Genomic DNA, 20,085 nt, shown 5'->3' with positions numbered 1-20,085 from the left:
AGTATATTTGAGCCTATTATTTCACTTCATTAAACCTAGCTTTGTTACCTAGAAAATAGAAATAATTCTAGTCTCACAAGGCTGCTACTAATGTTAGTGTACATAATTTATGGAAAGCATTTTGCATAGTACTGGGAACTCCCCCACCCCCCACTCCCCGTTTTCCTCCTTTCTAAAGGAAATGTGTTAGTTCCTATTGTGGCTTAGCAGGTTAAAAACCTGACACAGTATCTGTGAGGATACAGGTTCGATTAGGTTGCAGATGTGGCTGGATACAGGTTCGATTAGGTTGCAGATGTGGTGTGGCATAGGCCGACAGCTGCAGCTCCGATTCAACCCCTAGCCTGGGAACCTCCATATGCCACAGGTGCAGCTGTAAAAAGAAAAAAAAAAAAAAAAAAAGGAAATGTGAGTTTCATAGTCTGCATTTAGTAAAATTTATTCTTGTAAATGTATATATACACTGTGTGAGGATAAAAAGGAGATCCACTTCCTGAGCTATACAACAGTGAGAGGTAGGCTCTAATTACCTCATTTAAGAGACGAAGTAACTGGAGTTTAGAGCCTTTCAGTAACTTGCTCCTTAAAGCTAATATGCCAAAATAATTGTTGAAATACGACGTTTTTTCCTGTCTTATTCCCCCCCCCCCACAACACAGGTACAGTTTTGCAACTTTTCTGTCTTTCTCTGCCCTGATAGAAATGTTAAGGTTTACTCTTTGGAGAGTATGAAGCAGAAGTACTCTGGAATTTGGACTCCAGGCACAGCTATGGTCAGGGGACAGAATCAAAAAGACAGGGATTATGAGAAATTCTTGGACTTAATCACCAAACTCTCTGAATGTTGGCAGTATCATTATTAAGGCCACTTCCATGACACTCTTAAGTTAAGACAATGAGATTCCTTTCTGGTGAAACTGACCAGCCTATGAAGAAAGACCTATAGATACTGAAGGTAAGGTTTCTCTAATAAAGCAGCCCACATAATCCGTTGGAGAGTGAAGTTCTCCAGTCTCCAAGCATGGCACAAATCCACTCACGATATTCTTCGTTTCAAGAGAACAGGAGTTCCCGTCCTGGCGCAGCGAAAACGAATCCGACTAGGAACCATGAGGTTGTGGGTTCGATCCCTGGCCTTGTTCAGGGGTTAAGGATCTGGCATTGCTGTGGTGTAGGTCTCAGACGTGGCTCGGATCTGGCGTTGCTGTGGCTATGGTGTAGGCTGGCAGCTGTAGCTCCAATTAGACCCCTAGCCTGGGAACCTCCATATGCCATGTGTGCAGCCCTAAAAGGACAAAAAGAGAGAACAGTTAAGGACCACCCAGCATTTGAAGAAGGATTATAACATGAATAAGAGATGCAGATGAAAGAGAATGTGAAGCTGCCCTGCTGCATCACACAGCAGAAGGTATCTAGAGGCAGACTGAGACTCTAACACAGGAAAATGGGGCTTGTCATCTTGTCTTGGCCAGTCTCATGTTTGTGGTGGACTGGGAAATCTCCATATGGGCTGACCGCAAAGACACCCTGTCGATCACTGGTACTGGCAAAGAAACTCTGATGAGAAGCCCTGGAATAGGAATACTCTCTAGGCAGTCCTCTGCTAAAACAGAGAATGAGAACTGGGACACAAACCACCAGGAATTCCCTGGAGGCTACTTCTCAGCCTCTTTCTAGATTTATGCATTGGTAGACACTGTCCATCTCCTGTACTCAAGTTTTCTGATTGGGCCTTGCTGTGCTATGGTAGGAAAGGGGACAGCATTCATTTCTGTTGGTCCTGGGCCAGGTGAATGCACCGACTCAAGCTTCTGGTCTGGGAGTTCTCTTTCCAAATAGCTGCTGGACCCAGACAAGCCAGCAGCTGACTGTGTCTGCTAACTTGCATTTTGGCACTGGTGTTCCTGCAATGTGATGTTTATGTCTACCTCGTGTGAGGGATCACACCTTTTAGAGGATTTATTGCCTCAATTTTGAGCTTAGATGTATAGGAGTGGTGTAGGTTGGGTATGGTCTTGAAGGAAAAAAGAGACTACTGTGAGTACCCTGGGAAAGACCTGGGCTTTGATCTTCCCATCATCATTCCCCAAGAAAGATAAATTAGACACTGGTGCTTTTCCCCCATTGTATGGTGAAGACAGGAAATGTGTGATTAAAACTCCCTTCATGGATAATTTAGTAAGTAAACAGCATCACAAGAGAAAAGTTCATTTCTCCCAGATGCCAGCTCTTCCACGTTCTTTAACAAGGATTGTGGTGGCTGAATGAATTGAGAGCCCGAACAGTACAAATAATATGATTTAGATGGGGTTTATAGGAGATGGGAAGAAAAGTAGAGAATAAAGACAAGCAATTTTCTTGAGCACATGTTCTGCACCAGGCAGTGGTACTAACAGTATCTAATCAATAGCTTTGGACTTGAGGAGTGAAAAAGCAGCTCAAAGATAATAACTGTCTTGTCTAAGAAATTTTGGTTTCTAAACCTGAAAAAATATTGCACCCCAAATAGTAAGCACTAAATAATTAAAATTTATTTTTCAAGGTAATGAAAACAAACAAACAAAATAGCTTGTTTCTAGGTTTTTGACTGAAAAATGATGGAGCTGATAATAATTTAAGAGATGATAATTATGGAAGTGATAATGTAATAATAACTTTCTTAAATTTTTTTCTTTTCATTTTGGTCTCTAAAGGATATGCATATTTCAGACAAAGGTTTTTCAAACTGTGGGCCACAATTCAAAAGTTAGACTATGGCAGCAATTCATTGGAGCAGAACTCTTGGGAGAATGGCAACATCAGCAACAGCAGGAAGCCTGCAGCTATGAACTTGACCATCAGATCCAAGGGATTCACTGGGCACAATCCCTTAAGGTGGGGCACCTGTGGAGGTGATGGGGTACCTGGAAGCATGTGTGTGCTCTGCAGTTGGGTATGTGACATGGAGTTACCAAGCATGGGTATGCAGAGCTGTCAGGATGGAATCCCATGATGAAGAGAGTGAGGATGCAATGGCTTCATGTAGGTGCTCTGAGCAGAGAGTGTCTGCAATTCCTGACTGGGAGTATCTTTGCCAGGAGTAAGAACTGATTCTTTAAGTAACATGTGAGGCTATGGGCCAGGACACCGGTAATTATAAAGAGGCTTGACCTTGACTATGTCCTTGCTGGTAGAAGATGCAGAGATTGGGACTTCGCCTGGGACTGGTGCCAGGCTGCTCTCTTGGAGTAGCTGGAGCCCTGTGGTTTTAAGCTTCCCTCTCTTTAATGAGGTGTGTGGGGGAAACAGAGTGTGGTGGGGACAGGCCACCCATTTAATTGCTGTGGGATTTGGTTTGATTTTTTTAAAAAAATGCATTGAAGGCCTTCATTTTGTTGTTTGGGATAGGACTGGAGATCCAAACTGATCTAGGATTGCGTCCCTTCATAGTACACTTTGTCCCAGGGACGTCCGCTCTGGGTCCTGATTCATCCCCCAACATTTTATCTCCCTGACCCTGACCTTTTTCCAAAATATTTCAATCTCACTGTTAGAATTTCCTAATAGACCCAAAGATCTTCTGAAAATATCAGGGGATGAATGCCAGGGTAGGATATTAGAAAGACCATGAATTTTGAAATTTGGAAGCAAAAGACCACCACTGGGGTTATACATGCCTCAGTTTACCTTTTTAGTAAAACAGGAAAATAGTACATTTTCCCAGAATTGCAAAGATTGATTAAGATATGGTATGAAGTGGGTTTTAAAATATACAGTGGGATACAACTGTCAGTTCCTGCTTTAAATGTGGGTTTTAAACTTATAGAGGCAAGGTGATAGAGGAGGCAGAACTATTAGAAGCACATACTAAAGGGCAGGAAAACATAGATTATCTGTTCAAGACTGTATCCCTTTGTTGGTCATATGAAGGAAGTTTCTTCTAATGAAACAGAGTTGGGGGCAGAGAGTTAAAGGAGGGGATCTAAAGAAGTCATTTTTGGGGAGATTTTGAAATTTTAAGTGAATGTTTATGCAAAACTATTAGGCCAATGTGCAGAGAGATAAAAAGCTCAGAGAAAATAAGATTATTCTTGGCTAAGAATTTGATTACCAAGACAACTTGAATTAGCTTCCTGAGCCTGTCACTTCTGTGAATTCTATAAAATTACCAACTTCTGTAAATTTCAGTTTCTTCATTTGTAAAATTAGTATAATAACAGAATTTATTTCATTAAGAATTAAATGAGATAAAGCATACAAACACTGAATATAATGTTTGGCTTATGTTAAGCAACCAAGAAATGTTAACTATTCATTTTATTGCTATTAATTTGAAAAAGCTTGACTCAAATATTTCCTAGTTATTAGTACATGTCAAAATTACATTTTATTTATTAATGAGGCAACCAGCAGGAAGATAAAGAAACTGGTTCTAAGAGCAGCTTACACACACACACATACACACACACACACGTGCACACACACACACACACACACACACACTTCTATATAGGAATATATGAAATCAAATACATACATGTAGATGGCTAGGAAAGAGATGCTGAAATAAGACTGCCATGTTAGACAGATGACTGATTAATGTCCTACAGGGAATAAAACCATATTCTGGAGTTCCCGTCATGGCGCAGTGGTTGACGAATCCGACTAGGAACCATGGGGTTGCAGGTTCGGTCCCTGCCCTTGCTCAGTGGGTTAAGGATCTGGCGTTGCCGTGAGCTGTGGTGTAGGTTGCAGACGCGGCTCGGATCCCGCGTTGCTGTGGCTCTGGCGTAGGCCGGTGGCTACAGCTCCGATTCGACCCCTAGCCTGGGAACCTCCATATGCCTCGGGAGCGGCCCAAGAAATAGCAACAACAACAACAACAACAACAACAAAAAAGACAAAAGACAAAAACAACAACAACAACAACAACAACAACAACAACAACAACAACAACCAAAAAACCATATTCCCTTTAGGGTTAACACCTTTGCTGAACTATACAAATTATAAGGATATTGATTTGTGCAAAACTTTTACATTATAAGACTATAAAAATGCCTGCTTTATCAGTTGTGAATTGTTAGTCAAATACACTATGATATTCTCCAAGTTCCAGATTATTCTGGAAAATGCTCTAGCTTGAGGCCAAATATTTAATCAAACATCTGTTTACATTTTTCCATGTTTGGAATACATTTATTCTTAGTTATTATTATTATTATTTTTGCCACACCTATGGGAAGTTCCTGGGCCAGGGACTAAATCTGAGCAGCAGTTGCAACCTATGCTACAGCTGCAGCAATGCAGAATCCTTAAACTACTCTGCTGGGCCAGAGATTGGACACATGCTACTGCAAAGACAAAACAGATCCTTGGCCTACTGTACCACAGTGGGAACTGGAATACATTTTTCTTTACTATTATTAAAAGTATTTTTGGAAGGGATAACCTAGAAGATATTGAGCAGAGATAAGTCAACTGATTATAGGAACTTCTCCTATCAACCAACCAGGGTCTTCCTGATTCTAAAATCATGAAGGTGAGAGGAAATGAGGCCCCAAACCTGGAGCCACAGTGACCCTCAATCTTGGCTGCCTTTTGGAATCACCTGAGGAGCTTTAAAAAAAAAATATGCTCCCCAACTCCATCTCAAAACTTCTTATTTAATAGGTTTGGCATTTTGGATATATCTTTAGTTTTTCCCTGGGTTTGAGGATTTTTAGTCCCTGGGACCTCTGTGAATCTGGGGGAGATTATTAACAGCTGAAATAGGGACATAAATTGGGATGAAAGTGTTGTTTGTTGATACCAGAGCCTCCTTTTAGGGAAGATCTGAAAGTAGCAGCTTTAATGGAATAAAAGCAGTCAAACACTAAGAGGCTAACAGAAAAACTTCCTTTTTTAAGACACCACATCAATAATATCTGTACTGTGGCAAGGCAGTCCTCAAAAAGAGTTTTCAAAAGGGATGCACTACTATAACCATCTCCTATTCACCCCAGTGATGAGGGATCCCCACTTACAGTTAAGGGGATGGCTGAACATACAATACCCAGCACTAGATAGATGGGTTAACAAAAGTTTACTACCCCCATACACTCACAACCTGGGGGAGAAGACACTGCAGGTCATGCAGGTTCACAAGGGGGTTGCATTGGGAACAGAGAGAACAACTATGGGCTGCAGGAGGCAGCTTTCTAGGATCAAGAGGATGAGGTGTCCTCTGGCTCCCATGGGAGAAGGCAATTGGCTTATACGAACACAGAATAAAGGAGGGCACCAAAACTCTAGGACACTCAGGGACAAGCAAGGACTATGTCAGGATCCCGTGATAAGAGGGGCTGTTTGGCTGGGAGACCTCATGAGTGGGACTGGAGTGGGGTGGGGAACTCATGGTTAGGCCATTCGAGGCTTTCCTGGTTTCCTTCAGATGTCAAGGCAACATATAATACTGGGCCCTAATTTGGGATTTAACCACATACGCACATTCACAAAAAATCACGTGTTTGCATTTATGCATTAATGCAAAGTTATACATGTATAAATGGGTACATACAGGCCTCCCTCCGTCCCTCCATATCTGTGAGGGACCGATTCCAGGACGTCCCCTGCCTTGTGGCTGCCAAATCTTGCGGATGCTCGAGTCCTTTATATAAAATGGAGTAGTAGTTGCATATAACTAATGTACATCCTCCGTATCCTTGTATATTTTAAATCTTCTCTAGATTACTTATAATACCTAATACAATGTAAATACTATGTAAATAGTTGTAAATACAATGTAAATGTTATGTAAATAGTTGCTGGCATGAGGCAAATTCAAGTTTCACTTTTTGGAACTTTCTGGAATTTTTTCCTTTTTGAATATGGTTGGTTGAATCTGCAGATGCAGAACCTGATGATATGGAGGGCTGATTGTTTATCAAGAATGAAATAAAAAGACAGGGATTCAGCATCTCTTGTTCCCTTGGAAAAAATAAAAAGATCAAAGAGATGTAGCTCTCTGATTAGCCATGCCCAACAGCTCGTTTTGCTTCACCTACAGTAACTAATTCATGACAGGATTTTTGAATAACTGATAAATTTCAGCTCAATTATTAGTATTTGTGATTCTGAGCTTGCTGAGAGGTCATCAAAAATAAAAAGACTTTGTTAATTTTGTATTTTGCCTACATGAAAGAACATAAGGAGAACATTTTAGGGAGAAGGCAAATAAATTTCACCTGAATTTTAGGTGTCTGAGATATTCAAGTGGGGATGTCTGAGGGTCTGTTGATAGTACAGGATATAAACTGGAGCTAGACCTATTCGCTTGGCAGCTATCAATTTTATAGCATGGGTTCACCTTAGCCAGTATGGACTGACTGCATGTTTATCTTCAGAGTTCCCTGGGGTATGGTACTAACCACTGGCCAAGGCTATGGGATTTATTTGCTGAAGATAATTGGTGTTCCATAACCATGTACCTGAACTGTTTTAGGACCAAGGCTATGGGATATATTTGCTAAAGATAATTGGTGTTCCATAACCATGTACCTGAACTGTTTTAGGACAGGATGTAACAGTTTGCCAACATTTGGGAATAATAATCGGATTATAATAATTTAATAATAATAATAATTGCACCTGGTTTTTGCAGAACCTGAGGGATTTCATTGGTTTAGGCTGGTCGTAAAAGTAGACATGCATACAAGACCAGTCCATTATAAGAGGAGCAAACTTGTAACTTCTTGGTGCCAAGAGGGTTCCCATATATATTATACTGCTAGTAGTTCAAGACCCAGAAGCAAAGTGCATCTTGTATAACCCAGTGGTGAGGAAGCCTGTCCTAGAAATACCTGAATGTCTTTCATTGCATACCCTTCTCCTGATATTGCTGAATCCTTTACTTTTGATAAAGCTGTTTTGTGAGTATAAAAAGTTTGAGTTTTGTGAGGCCTTTCAGCAACTGAATACTTCAAGCAATTAATGCATAATTAACGTATCAGTTGATATTTAAACCAAAGGAGTAGATGGAATTATTTGGGGAAATTGTATGGGATGAGGGGATAAGAAAGATATGAGGGATAAGAAAGATATGAGGGGATAAGAAAGATGTGAGGATATGAGGTTGGAAATCTGAGAAACTTCATTTAATGGCAAGCAGGAAAGCATACATCTGATGTACTGCAGATAACATCATAAAGTAGATAAAGCAGGTTTTGATAGTCCTGTTTACAGAAGAGGAAATCACAGATTGAAAAATGTTTTTATTTTTCCAAGGCCACACAATTAGATCTTTTAGACTCCTAAACCTGGCTCCTTCAACTATATTACATTGATTAAAATTAGTCTTTAGAGAAGTTCCTAAGAGAAAGCTTTGAAGACTACAAGAAAATTTTACAGAGGTTTTGTGGCTTTCCTGACCAGTAGAGATGTTAAAAAATAGCAGTGTCTTCACTAACCTGCAATTAGGATTTCTGAGACATCTCTGTCCCACAGGGAAAGTCTGTTGCTTTCTACAAAACTAGTGAATCTTCATTTTTAGGATTTACTTTTTAAAATCAATTGAGACATCCCCACCAATGCCTAGAATAACCTCCCCTCCATCAAACTGCCTTTAAATAAGGCCATGCTATGTCCCTGCATTTTTCTCCATCTAGTACAATCTTGGAACATGGTGTGCTCTTAACACACCTTGAAATCATATATTTTACATTGCTAGTGTTAGTGTAATTTGCTTTTTATAGCATACACATTCCTGAGATAAATGTCACTTAAAAATGGATTCCTATTTTAAGAGCCCCAAACTGTGGGCTATGATGAAACTGAGCTCTGGGCAGCTCCTGACTTGGGAAAACTTCGCAGCTCTGTCGCTGAGTAACTTTCTTTTGCCAGTCCTCAAAATATTGGGAGTGTCTCCTATGTAAATATCTTGATCCTGGAGGTCACACCTAATAGGTACACATCCTCTAATAGGACTGTCTGTTCTGTGTCAACATTAGCATATTTAAAATGTCAAAAATATAGTAAAACCAGTTAGGTGAAATCTACATTATTTATTTACCATTTGGAAATGGGTTTACCAGGCAGCTATTTATAGGAAAACTTTAATTTCCTCAGTATTAGAAAAAATAAAATGTATCCCTGAGCTTATCGATTTTCAAGTTTGGACTTTTATTGAATCTTATTTACACTTCTTTTATTAAACTCAGTAAATATTACTGAACAGATACATTTGTCATTGCGTTCAATACTGGGTATGTAAATTAAATGGTATTTCAACGTATCATCTTGCCTTGCAATCACTTATGATATAGTTGGAGCTGGGAAAATTCAGTCCTGAAATGGCAGATGAAAAGTAAGAGGCAGAATTTGATCAGGTAGATAAAAAGAGATATTTAAGAATAAGGATCCTATGACATTTCATAAATTCAAAATTACTTATTAAACATTATGATAATTACTTCCCACAATAATCCTATATGTTAGGTGTTAATCTCTCTGCTTACAGCTGGGGTCTCTGAGGGGCAAACACTATAATCTTACTAAACCAGTGAGTGATGTGGTCAGGACTCAGGTCATCTGACAAATGGTCTCCTCCTGTCACATTTACTAACAACTTCCTCCTCCCTTTGTATTGAAGAGTTCCATCCTTAACCCTTGACCTGTGGTTTCTGTGATCACCCGTTTCATGTGACTTCCCAGGGCACATCTCAATGACTTCTTCCCACGCTCCCACCTCACACAGCTTTTCCTGACCATACCATTTAGATGTACTTTCAACACATGACAGTCAAGTCTAAATTCTAGTTCTTGATTTGTCTGTCATCTTTACTTCCCTTTTTCATTGGCCTGGGATTAAAATCTTTTGATACTCCCCACTTTCCCCTATGATTATTAATCTAGTAAGCCTTGTTGATTCCCATTATCACAAATACCCAGAGGCTTAAAGACACCAGGCTGTCCTAACTAAGGGACAACCAAGTTTGATCCCTCTGAGTCAAGGAAATGTTCTTGCACTGAGTAGGATAATAATAGCACCTACTTCATAGGATTTTAAAAAATTAACTGAGTTAATATGCATAAAATATATAGAGTTATTGGCACATAATAAGAATTAAAAATATAAAATATTAGCACTAGTATTACTATCCTTGAATATGCTGAATTAAATTTTTAAGCATGACAAATCTGTACTTTTGGTAGATTATTCATTTTCTATAAATGACATAATATATATAAAACTAATAGCAGATGGAGTTCCTGTTGTGGCGCAGCAGAAATGAATCCGACTAGTATCCATGAGGACTTGGGTTTGATCCCTGGCCTCACTCAGTGGGTTAAGGATCTGGCATTGATGTGAACTGTGGTACAGGTCACAGATATGGCTCAGATTCCATGTTGCTGTGGCTATGGCGCAGGCTGGCAGCTACAGCTGCAATTCGACCCCTAGCCTGGGAACTTCCATATGCTGCGAGTGCGGCCCTAAAAAAAGAAAAAAAAAGTGCATGGTACGCAGGTGTCCAACACATGATAATTACCCCCAATATAGACCTCCAAGTTCCCTTTTAATTCTAGGAGTATATGTTAAATACTTATACCATTCATGTACATATTTGTATGTTAAAGAGTTGAAAATATTTAATAAAAGTGTATTGAGATTCAATATTATGCAGAACCATATAATTCCTGATATTTGTTTTCTCAGGAGCTGAGGCCATTTCCAATGAAGATCTGTCAGCTGCCATTTTTCTCTTCAATTAGGTTCTGTGCCTTTCCTTATGAAACTGTAACTTGTGCTCGGCCTCCTTTGGTGGGTAGTAATGGCTGATATACTTGGGGCTAAACTTGTGCCACCAGAAATCTAAGGGTAATGCATGTGTGTGAGACACACTGTACTGCATTTCCATGTATCACACATGGAATGACACAAATAGATTATAATTTTTAAAAAGGCAGAAAAAATTGAAATAAATAAAATAAAGAAGTGCTATATAGAGATTTGAGTTTTGGAAAGAGGGCAGTTCTGCAACAAAAGGAATACAGTTAAGAATAGTTCTTCCTACACTGCTTCCTGCTTGGGCTTCATCTGCTCTTCAGGGAACATGACTTTAGTGAAGCCCTAGTTGAGACAATTTTGAAATGCAGTTCCCATGGCAACAGGCTTGAAGTGACATAAATCCAGAGAAACTTTTCTTCGTTCTTCTATCATCCAAATAAGAATCCTCTGAAGGCTCCTAAGGAAAACTCAACTTTTAATGAAGCTTGTGTCTTCTTTGCTTTCTGTGCCCCAAGGAGTCCTTTCCTGTGGGGCTCATTTCAGGTTTGTAATGATTTATTTGCTTTAATTATGAGTTGACGTCAGTGGAGGTGAGAGCAGGGATTGGGATTTATTGACATCACTAAGGCAGTGGCAAGTTTCTAAGTGTAAGATTCATGCTTGAGGCCCCCTGTTATTGAGCTGTGATCAAAATATATCCCCCATGTGGAGGACTAGCAAGCATGGTGTACATGCAAATGTCACCCAGTACTCACCCAATACACACACACATAAATCCAGAGGGCTGATATAGGAGTTATAATTAGCTTGCTAATGGAGAACAGGCAGCTGCCAACAAGGTTCTCATTAAAAACCCAGTGCATGATGACTCCAGCTGCCTCAGTCTGGCCAAAACCAACTGAGTATTGTCTGAAAATTCACAAAGAGATCTGTGTTTTTTTGGTTAAAGATTTTGTCTTCATTTGGAAAAAAAAAAATACTTGGACAAGGATGTGAAATGTTTACAATCCCCAACAAGCTGTAGTAGACTGTCGATGGATTTGGGAGATCTTCCCCGAGAATTGGTTTTGAAAGAGAACTGAGAGTTGAGAAAGCTTAGGATTGTGAGAATTTGGGGAAGAGGGATTTTTACCGAGACTAAAAGTGGGTACAGAAAAAGAAGATTGGAGACTATAAAGGAGAAAGCTCATCTGACTTTGTGATTTGGCTTCTGTGGTGTGACAGCGTGATCATTTGAAAAATAAGAGCATTGGTAGGGACTAGGTGAAATATTCAAGGACCTTGAGCCAGTCTGTGAATTAAGTTGTGTTGTAGAGATAGCCTTTTTTTTTTTTTTTTTTTTTTTTTTTTTTGGTCTTTTTGCCTTTTCCAGGGCTGCTCCCACAGCATATGGAGGTTCCCAGGCTGGGGGGTCTAATTGGAGCTGTAGCCACTGGCCTACACCACAGCCACAGCAACACGGGATCTGAGCCGCATCTGTGACCTACACCACAGCTCACAGCAACACCGGATCCTTAACCCACTGAGCAAGGGCAGGGATTGAACCTGCAACCTCATGGTTCCTAGTCGGATTTGTTAACCACTGCGCCACGACAGGAACTCTGGAAAGATAGAATATTATTTCAGAGCCCCTCTCATGTCTATCAGCTCTTCTCTTCCATCCTGTACTAGCCTCTCTCTTGCCCCTTGTAGGTTCACCTACCTCTTAGCAAGTTTTTTTCTCTTCCTCATTCCTTCCCTAAATCATACATATTTTATGTTTATGTATATTTCCTATAATATTTATCAAGGCTCTTCCATGTGTCCGCCTCTCAGTGAGACTCTTCCATTCCTGCTTTGCTTGTTTATTTTGCTTTTTAGGGCTGCACCCTTGGCATGTGGAAGTTCCCAGGCCAGGGGTCCAATCGGAGCTGTAGCTGCTGGCCTACACCACAGCCATAGCGATACCAGACCCGAGCCGCATCTGCGACCTACACCACAGCTCATGGCAATGCCAGGTCCTTAACCCACTGATTGAAGCCAGGGATCGAATCCGCATCCTCATGGATATTAGTTGGATTCGTTACCGCTGAGCCATGATGGGAACTCCTTATATGGTTTAATTTAACTCTCATAACAGCCCCATTAATTACTATCATCACCCCATTTTGCAGATGAAGATACTGAGAATCTGAGATTAGTGAATATTCGGTGAGTTGTTGCAAGCCAGGTTCTACATTTGGTTTAAAGATACAAACTGAATTAACCTAGTGCCCATCCCTCATGTTCCTGGAAGGATGAGGATGTTCACACAGATGGGGATATGTTGTGAGGACAGTGGCAGCAGATCTAAGGACAAGGCAGTGTAGGATTTTTTGGCTTATCCTCATGAGGGCATGACCTTATAATGATTCGAGTTCCTACTCATTCTGAAATTTTGGCATTTTGATAGAACATACTCAAAATCTCCATGATACAGAATTTCAGGTACTTTATCAAGTACATGATTCATATTTAGTTTCTTAACCTGGAATTAAACAGCTTTGGGAGGGGCTGCTTCCTCCCCAGTGGAATAAGAAACATTTTGGTCAGAGCTGATCCAAAGACTGTTTTCAGAGTATTTTAGCTGAGGTTCCCACAAAAATCCATGCTGGAAACAAAGATTTGTGTGTAGGCAGTTTATTTTTGGAAATGATCTCAGGGAAAGGAAGAGTGAAACAGAACAGGACAGAAAGCCAACCCAAGGGTGTGGTACTGGGCTGTTTACCTTAGTCAGAGATTTAGGATTAGTCCCTCTGAGGCCCTATGAGATACTATGAGGAATGAACCACCAGAAACACAGAAGAGGGGAGCATTTATCCATCAGCTCCCACCACATGTTAACTCCTTTACACTTCCAGGTTTGCCCATATACCAGAACAGCTGAGCAGATTCCCACAGGCATTCCACATGTGGTGGCAGACATCTTAGGGCTGAAAAGCAGGGCATATGCAAACAGTGCAGCTGAGGAACTATTGTTTGGTTACAACTGCATGCAGCCAGCTGCCACAGCAACAGCAGAGGCTAAAAGCATAGGCTGAACAATATGAAATGAGGCATAAAAGGTGTCCAGCACAGAGAGTTTGGTGATGGTCCCTGAACTCAGGGCCTTGTAAAAATGTTCAGAGTAGAGGGTAGAGGACACCAAATTATAGGGCAAGGCCCACATTATATGATTCCTAATGTGCTAAAAAACTTAGAAAGTTCTTTTGCTCCATTTGCCTGTTATTTATTCTGAAAGTCTATCCCTTGTCCCTTATCTTATTGTTGTGTCCTGAGTTAAGGTATCTGGTCTGGACTGTAAGATGAAACACAGTACCCGGACGGACCGTGGCCTCAAGTCATTGACATTCAATAGCTCATTAGACTAATTGGTTTTTCTAAGCACATCTGATCATGTCATTCATTCTCTTGCTCAAAATGTTCCATGAATTCACAATGCATACATATTTCCTGTCCTGACATTCAAGCTTCTCCCCAGTATGAACCTCGGTTGTTGATCTAGACCTGCTGTCCAATAATGTTCTTTACTTGCACAAACTACATTTCATCAAACTAAAGACAAGGTGGGCTTCTTCTGGATAAGTTGGAGAATCTCTTCAGTTGCAGAGGTTAGACCCATGTTTTATTCCAACTCTACTGCCAACTAGCTCTGTGACTGGCTGGGTCTCAATTTTCCTGTCTAAATGGTCTGGGGTGTGGGGTGGGGGAAGAATAGATCAAGGGTATCCCAAACCTGGCTAAATATCCAGATCACCAGGGGAGATTTAGAAGAGAAAACAGATCATAAAGTCCTACCCCTAGGGGTTCCGATTTATATGTCTGGACTGGACCAGCAAGGTATGTACTTTAATAAGGATATACTTATCTAATTCATTTGTACAGCTAGTTTTGTGAACCACAGGAGTAGAAGATTTATCTGTGAGGCCACAAAAGTATGAATTACCTGTCACTGAGCTCAAGAAGACTCTAAGAGACTGGGTTACAGAGAAATAACTTTTGTCATGAGAGAGGGAAGTTAGGAAAAGAACAAAACAAGCAACAAGTAACAAATGTTAGTGGATTCAGTGGGGGTAAAGGTGGAATCAAGCCACAAGGCCTCAGGGTCAGATTTAGGGTACCAGAAGCCTGAAAGAGACCTGAGAGGATGGAGGACAGGGGAAATCAAGGACAATTCCAGTAATTTACCAATTTTGGAAAAAACTATTCTTAACTGATGGAGATTGTTCTTTACTATTAAGTTCAAATTCCAAGAGATGGAAGGTTTGTTTTTCTTGGACTAGATATTGTGTAATTCCTTTGATAAACTGAAATGTAAGTGGTGTGTGGAATGTCCTCCTCTAAATTTGCACAGCATTTGATTTTTAATAAATAAATTTTTATCTTATTACTTTTTTTGGATATGTAGTTTTAGTTATGTTTTATGTTGTCTTTTCCCAGAGAATGTCAGAGCCTTGAAGGTAAGGCTTTATACATTTCATTATCTACTACAGGGAGATTTTATTTATTTATTTATTTTTTGTTTGTTTGTTTTTGTCTTTTTGCCATTTCTTGGGCCGCTCCTGCGGCATATGGAGGTTCTCAGGCTAGGGGTCAAATCAGAGCTGTAGCCGCTGGCCTACACCAGAGCCACAGCAACACTGGGTCCGAGCCGCATCTACAGCCTACACCACAGCTCATGGCAACGCCAGAGCCTTAACCCGCAGAGCAAGGGCAGGGATCGAACCCGCAACCTCATGGTTCCTAGTCGGATTCGTTAACCACTGCGCCAGGACGGGAACTCCCAACAGGGAGATTTTAAATGCAATTATTAAGAACAACAACTTTGGATGTAGATGGACCTAAAGTTCATAAAACTTTTGTAACATCTAGGAAAATAATTCATCTCTAAAATGGGAGTGATAAGGGAGTCCCTGTTGTGGCTCAGTGGTTAACGAACCTGACTAGAATCCATGAGGATGTGGGTTCGATCCCTGGCCTTGCTCAGTGAATTAAGGATCTGGCATTGCTGTGAGCTATGGTGTAGGTCGCAGAGGCAGCTCAGATCCCGCATTGCTGTGGCTCTGGCGTAGGCCGGTGGCTACAGCTCTGATTTGACCCCTAGCCTGGGAACCTCCATATGCTGCTGGTACAGCCCTAAGACAAAATAAATAAACAAACAAAAAGTTTTAAAAAGGGTGTGATAAAGCTCAGTTCATAGGATTTGGAGGAGAATTAAAGTATTAAATGTAAAATGCTTTGGGTCTTGGCATGCTGAGGTCAGCATTTAAGTGCTAGGACAGGAAGAGTATTTGTTATACATATATGAAAAATGCTGAATAAATGCTAAATTATTTTTGCCTTTTACTGAGTAGATGTTAACTGAACAAATAATGTTTGTAAAATCCCATTTAAATATTATTAAGGGTATAAGCAAAAGTTCCTTCATTTTAAAGTTAATTTTTAGGGCTGTGGACCCAGGGGAACCTCTGGCTTTTTATTTCTAATCAGGTCCCTAGATCTCTAAACCCAGAATAAAACTGCTCAGTCTCCTGTCACCACCTGACACTGATTACAGGCAAGGATGCTGTCTCCTTTTCATAAGCTAGAAAAAAGCCTCAGGGTAAAGCCTCAATCAGACATCACATTCTTCAGTTAAGAAAGAATTCAAAGGCAGTTCAGGCTCTGATCCTCCCAAACAGAACAGGGACTAAATGGGTCTGTTCTTATTTACTTCATTTGTATTAGCACCATAGCCATTTTTCTGTCTGAACAACTGAGGGTAAGAAAGAGTTGGATCCAAAAGGACACAGCTGAAGCTTCAGGCTGAAGGAGGTGAGTAACTAAATCTGGGCTGAACTTTTCATAAGTCTCCAACCTCAGGTAGTAAAGGCTTAGGGAAGGACCACTTCCCTTTTCTGGTCTGTGCAAGTTGACCATTAGGTAGACACTTTGGCACAGGTAGGATGGCTTCATCCTCTCAGAGGACTGTCCCCAGAGACTGGCCTCTGTCATTGTAAACTTGAGTAGACACTGGAGTTGGAAGGACACAATAAATGGACCAAAGTAAAGATCTGGAGGACTCCTGAGCCCATCCTTGGGTCCCTTCTTCCCAGCTGCACGCTCCCTCACCTTGGAGGCAAGTCTGACCTCCAGATGATGCTCCAGAGGCAGGTCACTGTTGTGAGAATAGACTCATAGTCTTTCAGAAAGGCTCTCCTGCTCAAGTCCCAAATATTTCTAACGAACAGGGAGGTGACAGGGAGGGCAGCAGTAGTCTCTCTTTCTCCCTCTAAGTGGCTCTTTTCCCTTGTTCCCACAGAATGCCTTAAATGAGAATGGTAGCTGAGAACTCTTCCGTGGCAGAGTTTATCCTCGCAGGCTTAACCAACCAGCTGGAACTGCAGGTCCCCCTCTTCTTCCTGTTTCTAGGTTTCTATGTGGTCACGGTGGTGGGGAATCTGGGTCTGATCATGCTGATTGGACTCAATTCTCACTTGCACACCCCCATGTACTTTTTCCTCTATAACTTGTCCTTCATAGATTTCTGCTATTCTACTGTTATCACTCCCAAAATGCTGATGAGTTTTGTCTCAAAGAAGAACATCATCTCCTACGCAGGCTGTATGACTCAGCTCTTTTTCTTTCTTTTCTTTGTCGTTTCGGAGTCCTTTATCCTGTCAGCAATGGCGTATGACCGCTATGTCGCCATCTGTAAACCACTGGTGTACATGGCCATTATGTCTCCTCAGGTCTGCTTACTTCTTTTGCTGGGTGTCTATGGGATGGGATTTGCTGGCGCTATGGCCCACACAGCATGCATGGTGAGACTCACCTTCTGTGACAACAATATGATTGACCACTATATGTGTGACATCCTTCCCCTTCTCAAGCGCTCTTGCACCAGCACTTACGTAAATGAGATGGTAGTTTTCCTGGTTGTGGGCATTGATATTGGTGTGCCCACAGTTACCATCTTCATTTCTTATGCCCTCATCCTCTCTAGCATTCTCTGTATTCGTTCCACTGAGGGCAGGTTCAAAGCCTTTAGCACCTGTACTTCCCACATAATTGCAGTTTCTCTTTTCTTTGGTTCAGGGGCATTCGTGTACCTCAAACCTTCTTCTCTTTTACCCATGAACCAGGGGAAAATATCTTCCTTGTTCTACACCACTGTGGTGCCTATGCTCAACCCGTTAATCTATAGCCTAAGGAATAAGGATGTCAAAATTGCTTTGAAGAAAACCGTGAGCAAAAAATCATTCTCCTGAGAAAGGGGCAGTACTTAGGAGAGGGACTCATTTTCCTTTTATAGATGATTCAGGTCTTACTGGTTACATGGAGGAAATTTCAACACTTCCCCAAACAAGTTTGTCCTTCTCATTTTAAGAGTTTTAATTTAAGAAAAGTCTTAAAACCATAGGATACTAATATTTAGTGGACCTTAAGGATCATTTGGTTATCTCATATTTCTGAGAAGAGACATAGGCACAGATACCTTCCCCAGGTCACTCAGTTACTCAACAGCAGAACTGTGACTAGACTCCAAACTTAGTTTCTGATGCTGATTACTGCTACAGTTTACTTTCTTCCTCCCTTGGCCCTGGGAGGTTTCATTTCAAATGTGAGCTGGTCTAAGACATTAAAGTCTGGTTCTGTCTACAGAAATTTCAGGCAACTTCTCAAAGGCTAATTTTAAATATCACATTTTTGCATGAAGGTAGGAGGTATAACATTTTGTTGGGATGGTCTTGGCTAAATGACCAGACAGATTCTTGAAGAATTTTGCAGAGTGTACGGGGGAAGTGTGCTGGGACCCAGACAGCAGCAAGCACGGTATCTCCTGAGACAGGTGGAGCTTTGGGGACTTGGGACTATTACGGGGTTTGGCAATGTTCAGTGGAAGGCCCCATAGCATGTTTCAGGGTTACAAAGGATGGGATTTGGGAATTATTTGACACATAATCATTTCCTTGTTTTCAAATTGTGCTTTTAAAGTAGGAGTGGAGACAGCTGCAGCACAGAGTGGTCAGCTGAGGATCTGGAGACGATTTCAAAACCAGAGGAAACTGTGTGTTGTAAGCCAGTAATTAGGTCAGCATAGAGGGCAGCCAGTCATAAAGGAAACGGCCACTGATGTTATGGTCCCACATGTGACAAAGACTATGTGCAGTGTTCTCTGTGTGCCTCCTCAGGTCAACTTGCTGCCCCTCTGTACCTTACTCCATGCCCTGGGAGGCATTCCCTAAAGGACCCTGTCAGTGGGCTCCCTGGCTCCTGGTTTCTGGTTGAGTTAGGCCAATGGCAGCATCAGCAGAGGAAATCAGAAGGTGGGTGGTGGGTGATACTGTGATATTTATTTCCTGGAATTCCTTCTGGGAATAAAGTAACAGAATGCCCTGTTTCCTACCTGGTTATAGTAGCTGCTCCCTCCTTTGTTTCTTCATGCCAAAATGTGGTAAAGTTTCCTGGCTCTTGTTAGTCTGGGGAACCCTATCATCCCTTTGCAGTTTCTCTCAACCACCTTTTTTGCCTACACCCTTACAAATAGTTCCTTTGTTATATTTTTCAATTACTTTGCTTTAGTGATCATCTTTTTTCTTTTGGAACCCTGACACACATTCCAGTGAAGGGTAGAAGAGTGTGCAGCTTAAATTTGTAAATCCATAGCCTAATGGTACTGTGTAAATGGACAAAGAGCTGACTTTTGGTTTAAAAGATAATTGTAAGTGGTAAACATTTTTTTTTTTTTTGTGAAGCAACACTAGGTGAAATGCTGTGAAAATGCTTTTGACTTACAAGATTCTCTTTAGGAAAATTCTATTTGGAAAAATGAAGTTGGGAGGGATATACGGTTTTGCCCTTTGGGATGGTACAGATCAAAAGGGTGAATTCAAAAGACTAAGCATGGAATGAAAGACTTGTACTTTAGGCAGTATAGAACAGGTGGATGGACTGGAATCTGGGTAAGTGGACAGGGAACAGGAGGGACCATAAAGACTGAGAAAGAGCAGAGACTAGAGAATCGAAGGGTAGAATCAAATTTAAACCTTATCTTTTACGCAGTAGTTATGTGACCTTAACCATGTTACTTGATATCTCTGTGCATCAATGCCTTCATCTTTAAAACCCTTTTGACAGGATTATTAAGAAAATTAAACTCCAGGTACTCAGAAAAATTTATCTCCATCCCTTCTAGATTTTCTTCTCTAAGTATCAGCACTTAATCTTTCTGGGCTCATGCTTGCTTATATGAAAAATGATCATGCTGTGTAAGATTATTACTACATTCTCTCTCTATATATTAATATATGCATATTAAATGAGTGGTACATGTTCATGGC

At 40.9% G+C, this 20,085-nt stretch overlaps 2 protein-coding genes across 2 annotated transcripts in view; one reads left to right on the top strand and one right to left on the bottom strand.

Annotated features, from left to right (window-relative positions):
- The window catches only part of LOC100524098 (olfactory receptor 8A1-like), a 141,033-nt gene that overhangs the window by 73,718 nt on the left and 47,230 nt on the right, over positions 1-20,085 (bottom strand). The window lies entirely within an intron of this gene.
- On the top strand, positions 12,636-20,021 carry LOC100520926 (olfactory receptor 8B8). The gene is made up of 2 exons (XM_084978246.1): positions 12,636-15,772; positions 16,045-20,021. The coding sequence occupies exon 2, from the start codon at positions 17,074-17,076 to the stop codon at positions 18,010-18,012; it is 939 nt and encodes a 312-aa protein (XP_084834372.1). The 5' UTR covers positions 12,636-15,772; positions 16,045-17,073; the 3' UTR covers positions 18,013-20,021.

Source organism: Sus scrofa, chromosome 9 (assembly GCF_054392235.1).
Source record: "Sus scrofa isolate SSC_HxYL_T2T_F1_AM1 chromosome 9, Sscrofa_HxYL_maternal_Yorkshire_Landrace_v2.0, whole genome shotgun sequence".
NCBI lineage: Eukaryota > Metazoa > Chordata > Mammalia > Artiodactyla > Suidae > Sus > Sus scrofa.
Note: the sequence above shows the minus strand (reverse complement) of the source record. Positions and strands in the feature narration are given on the sequence as shown.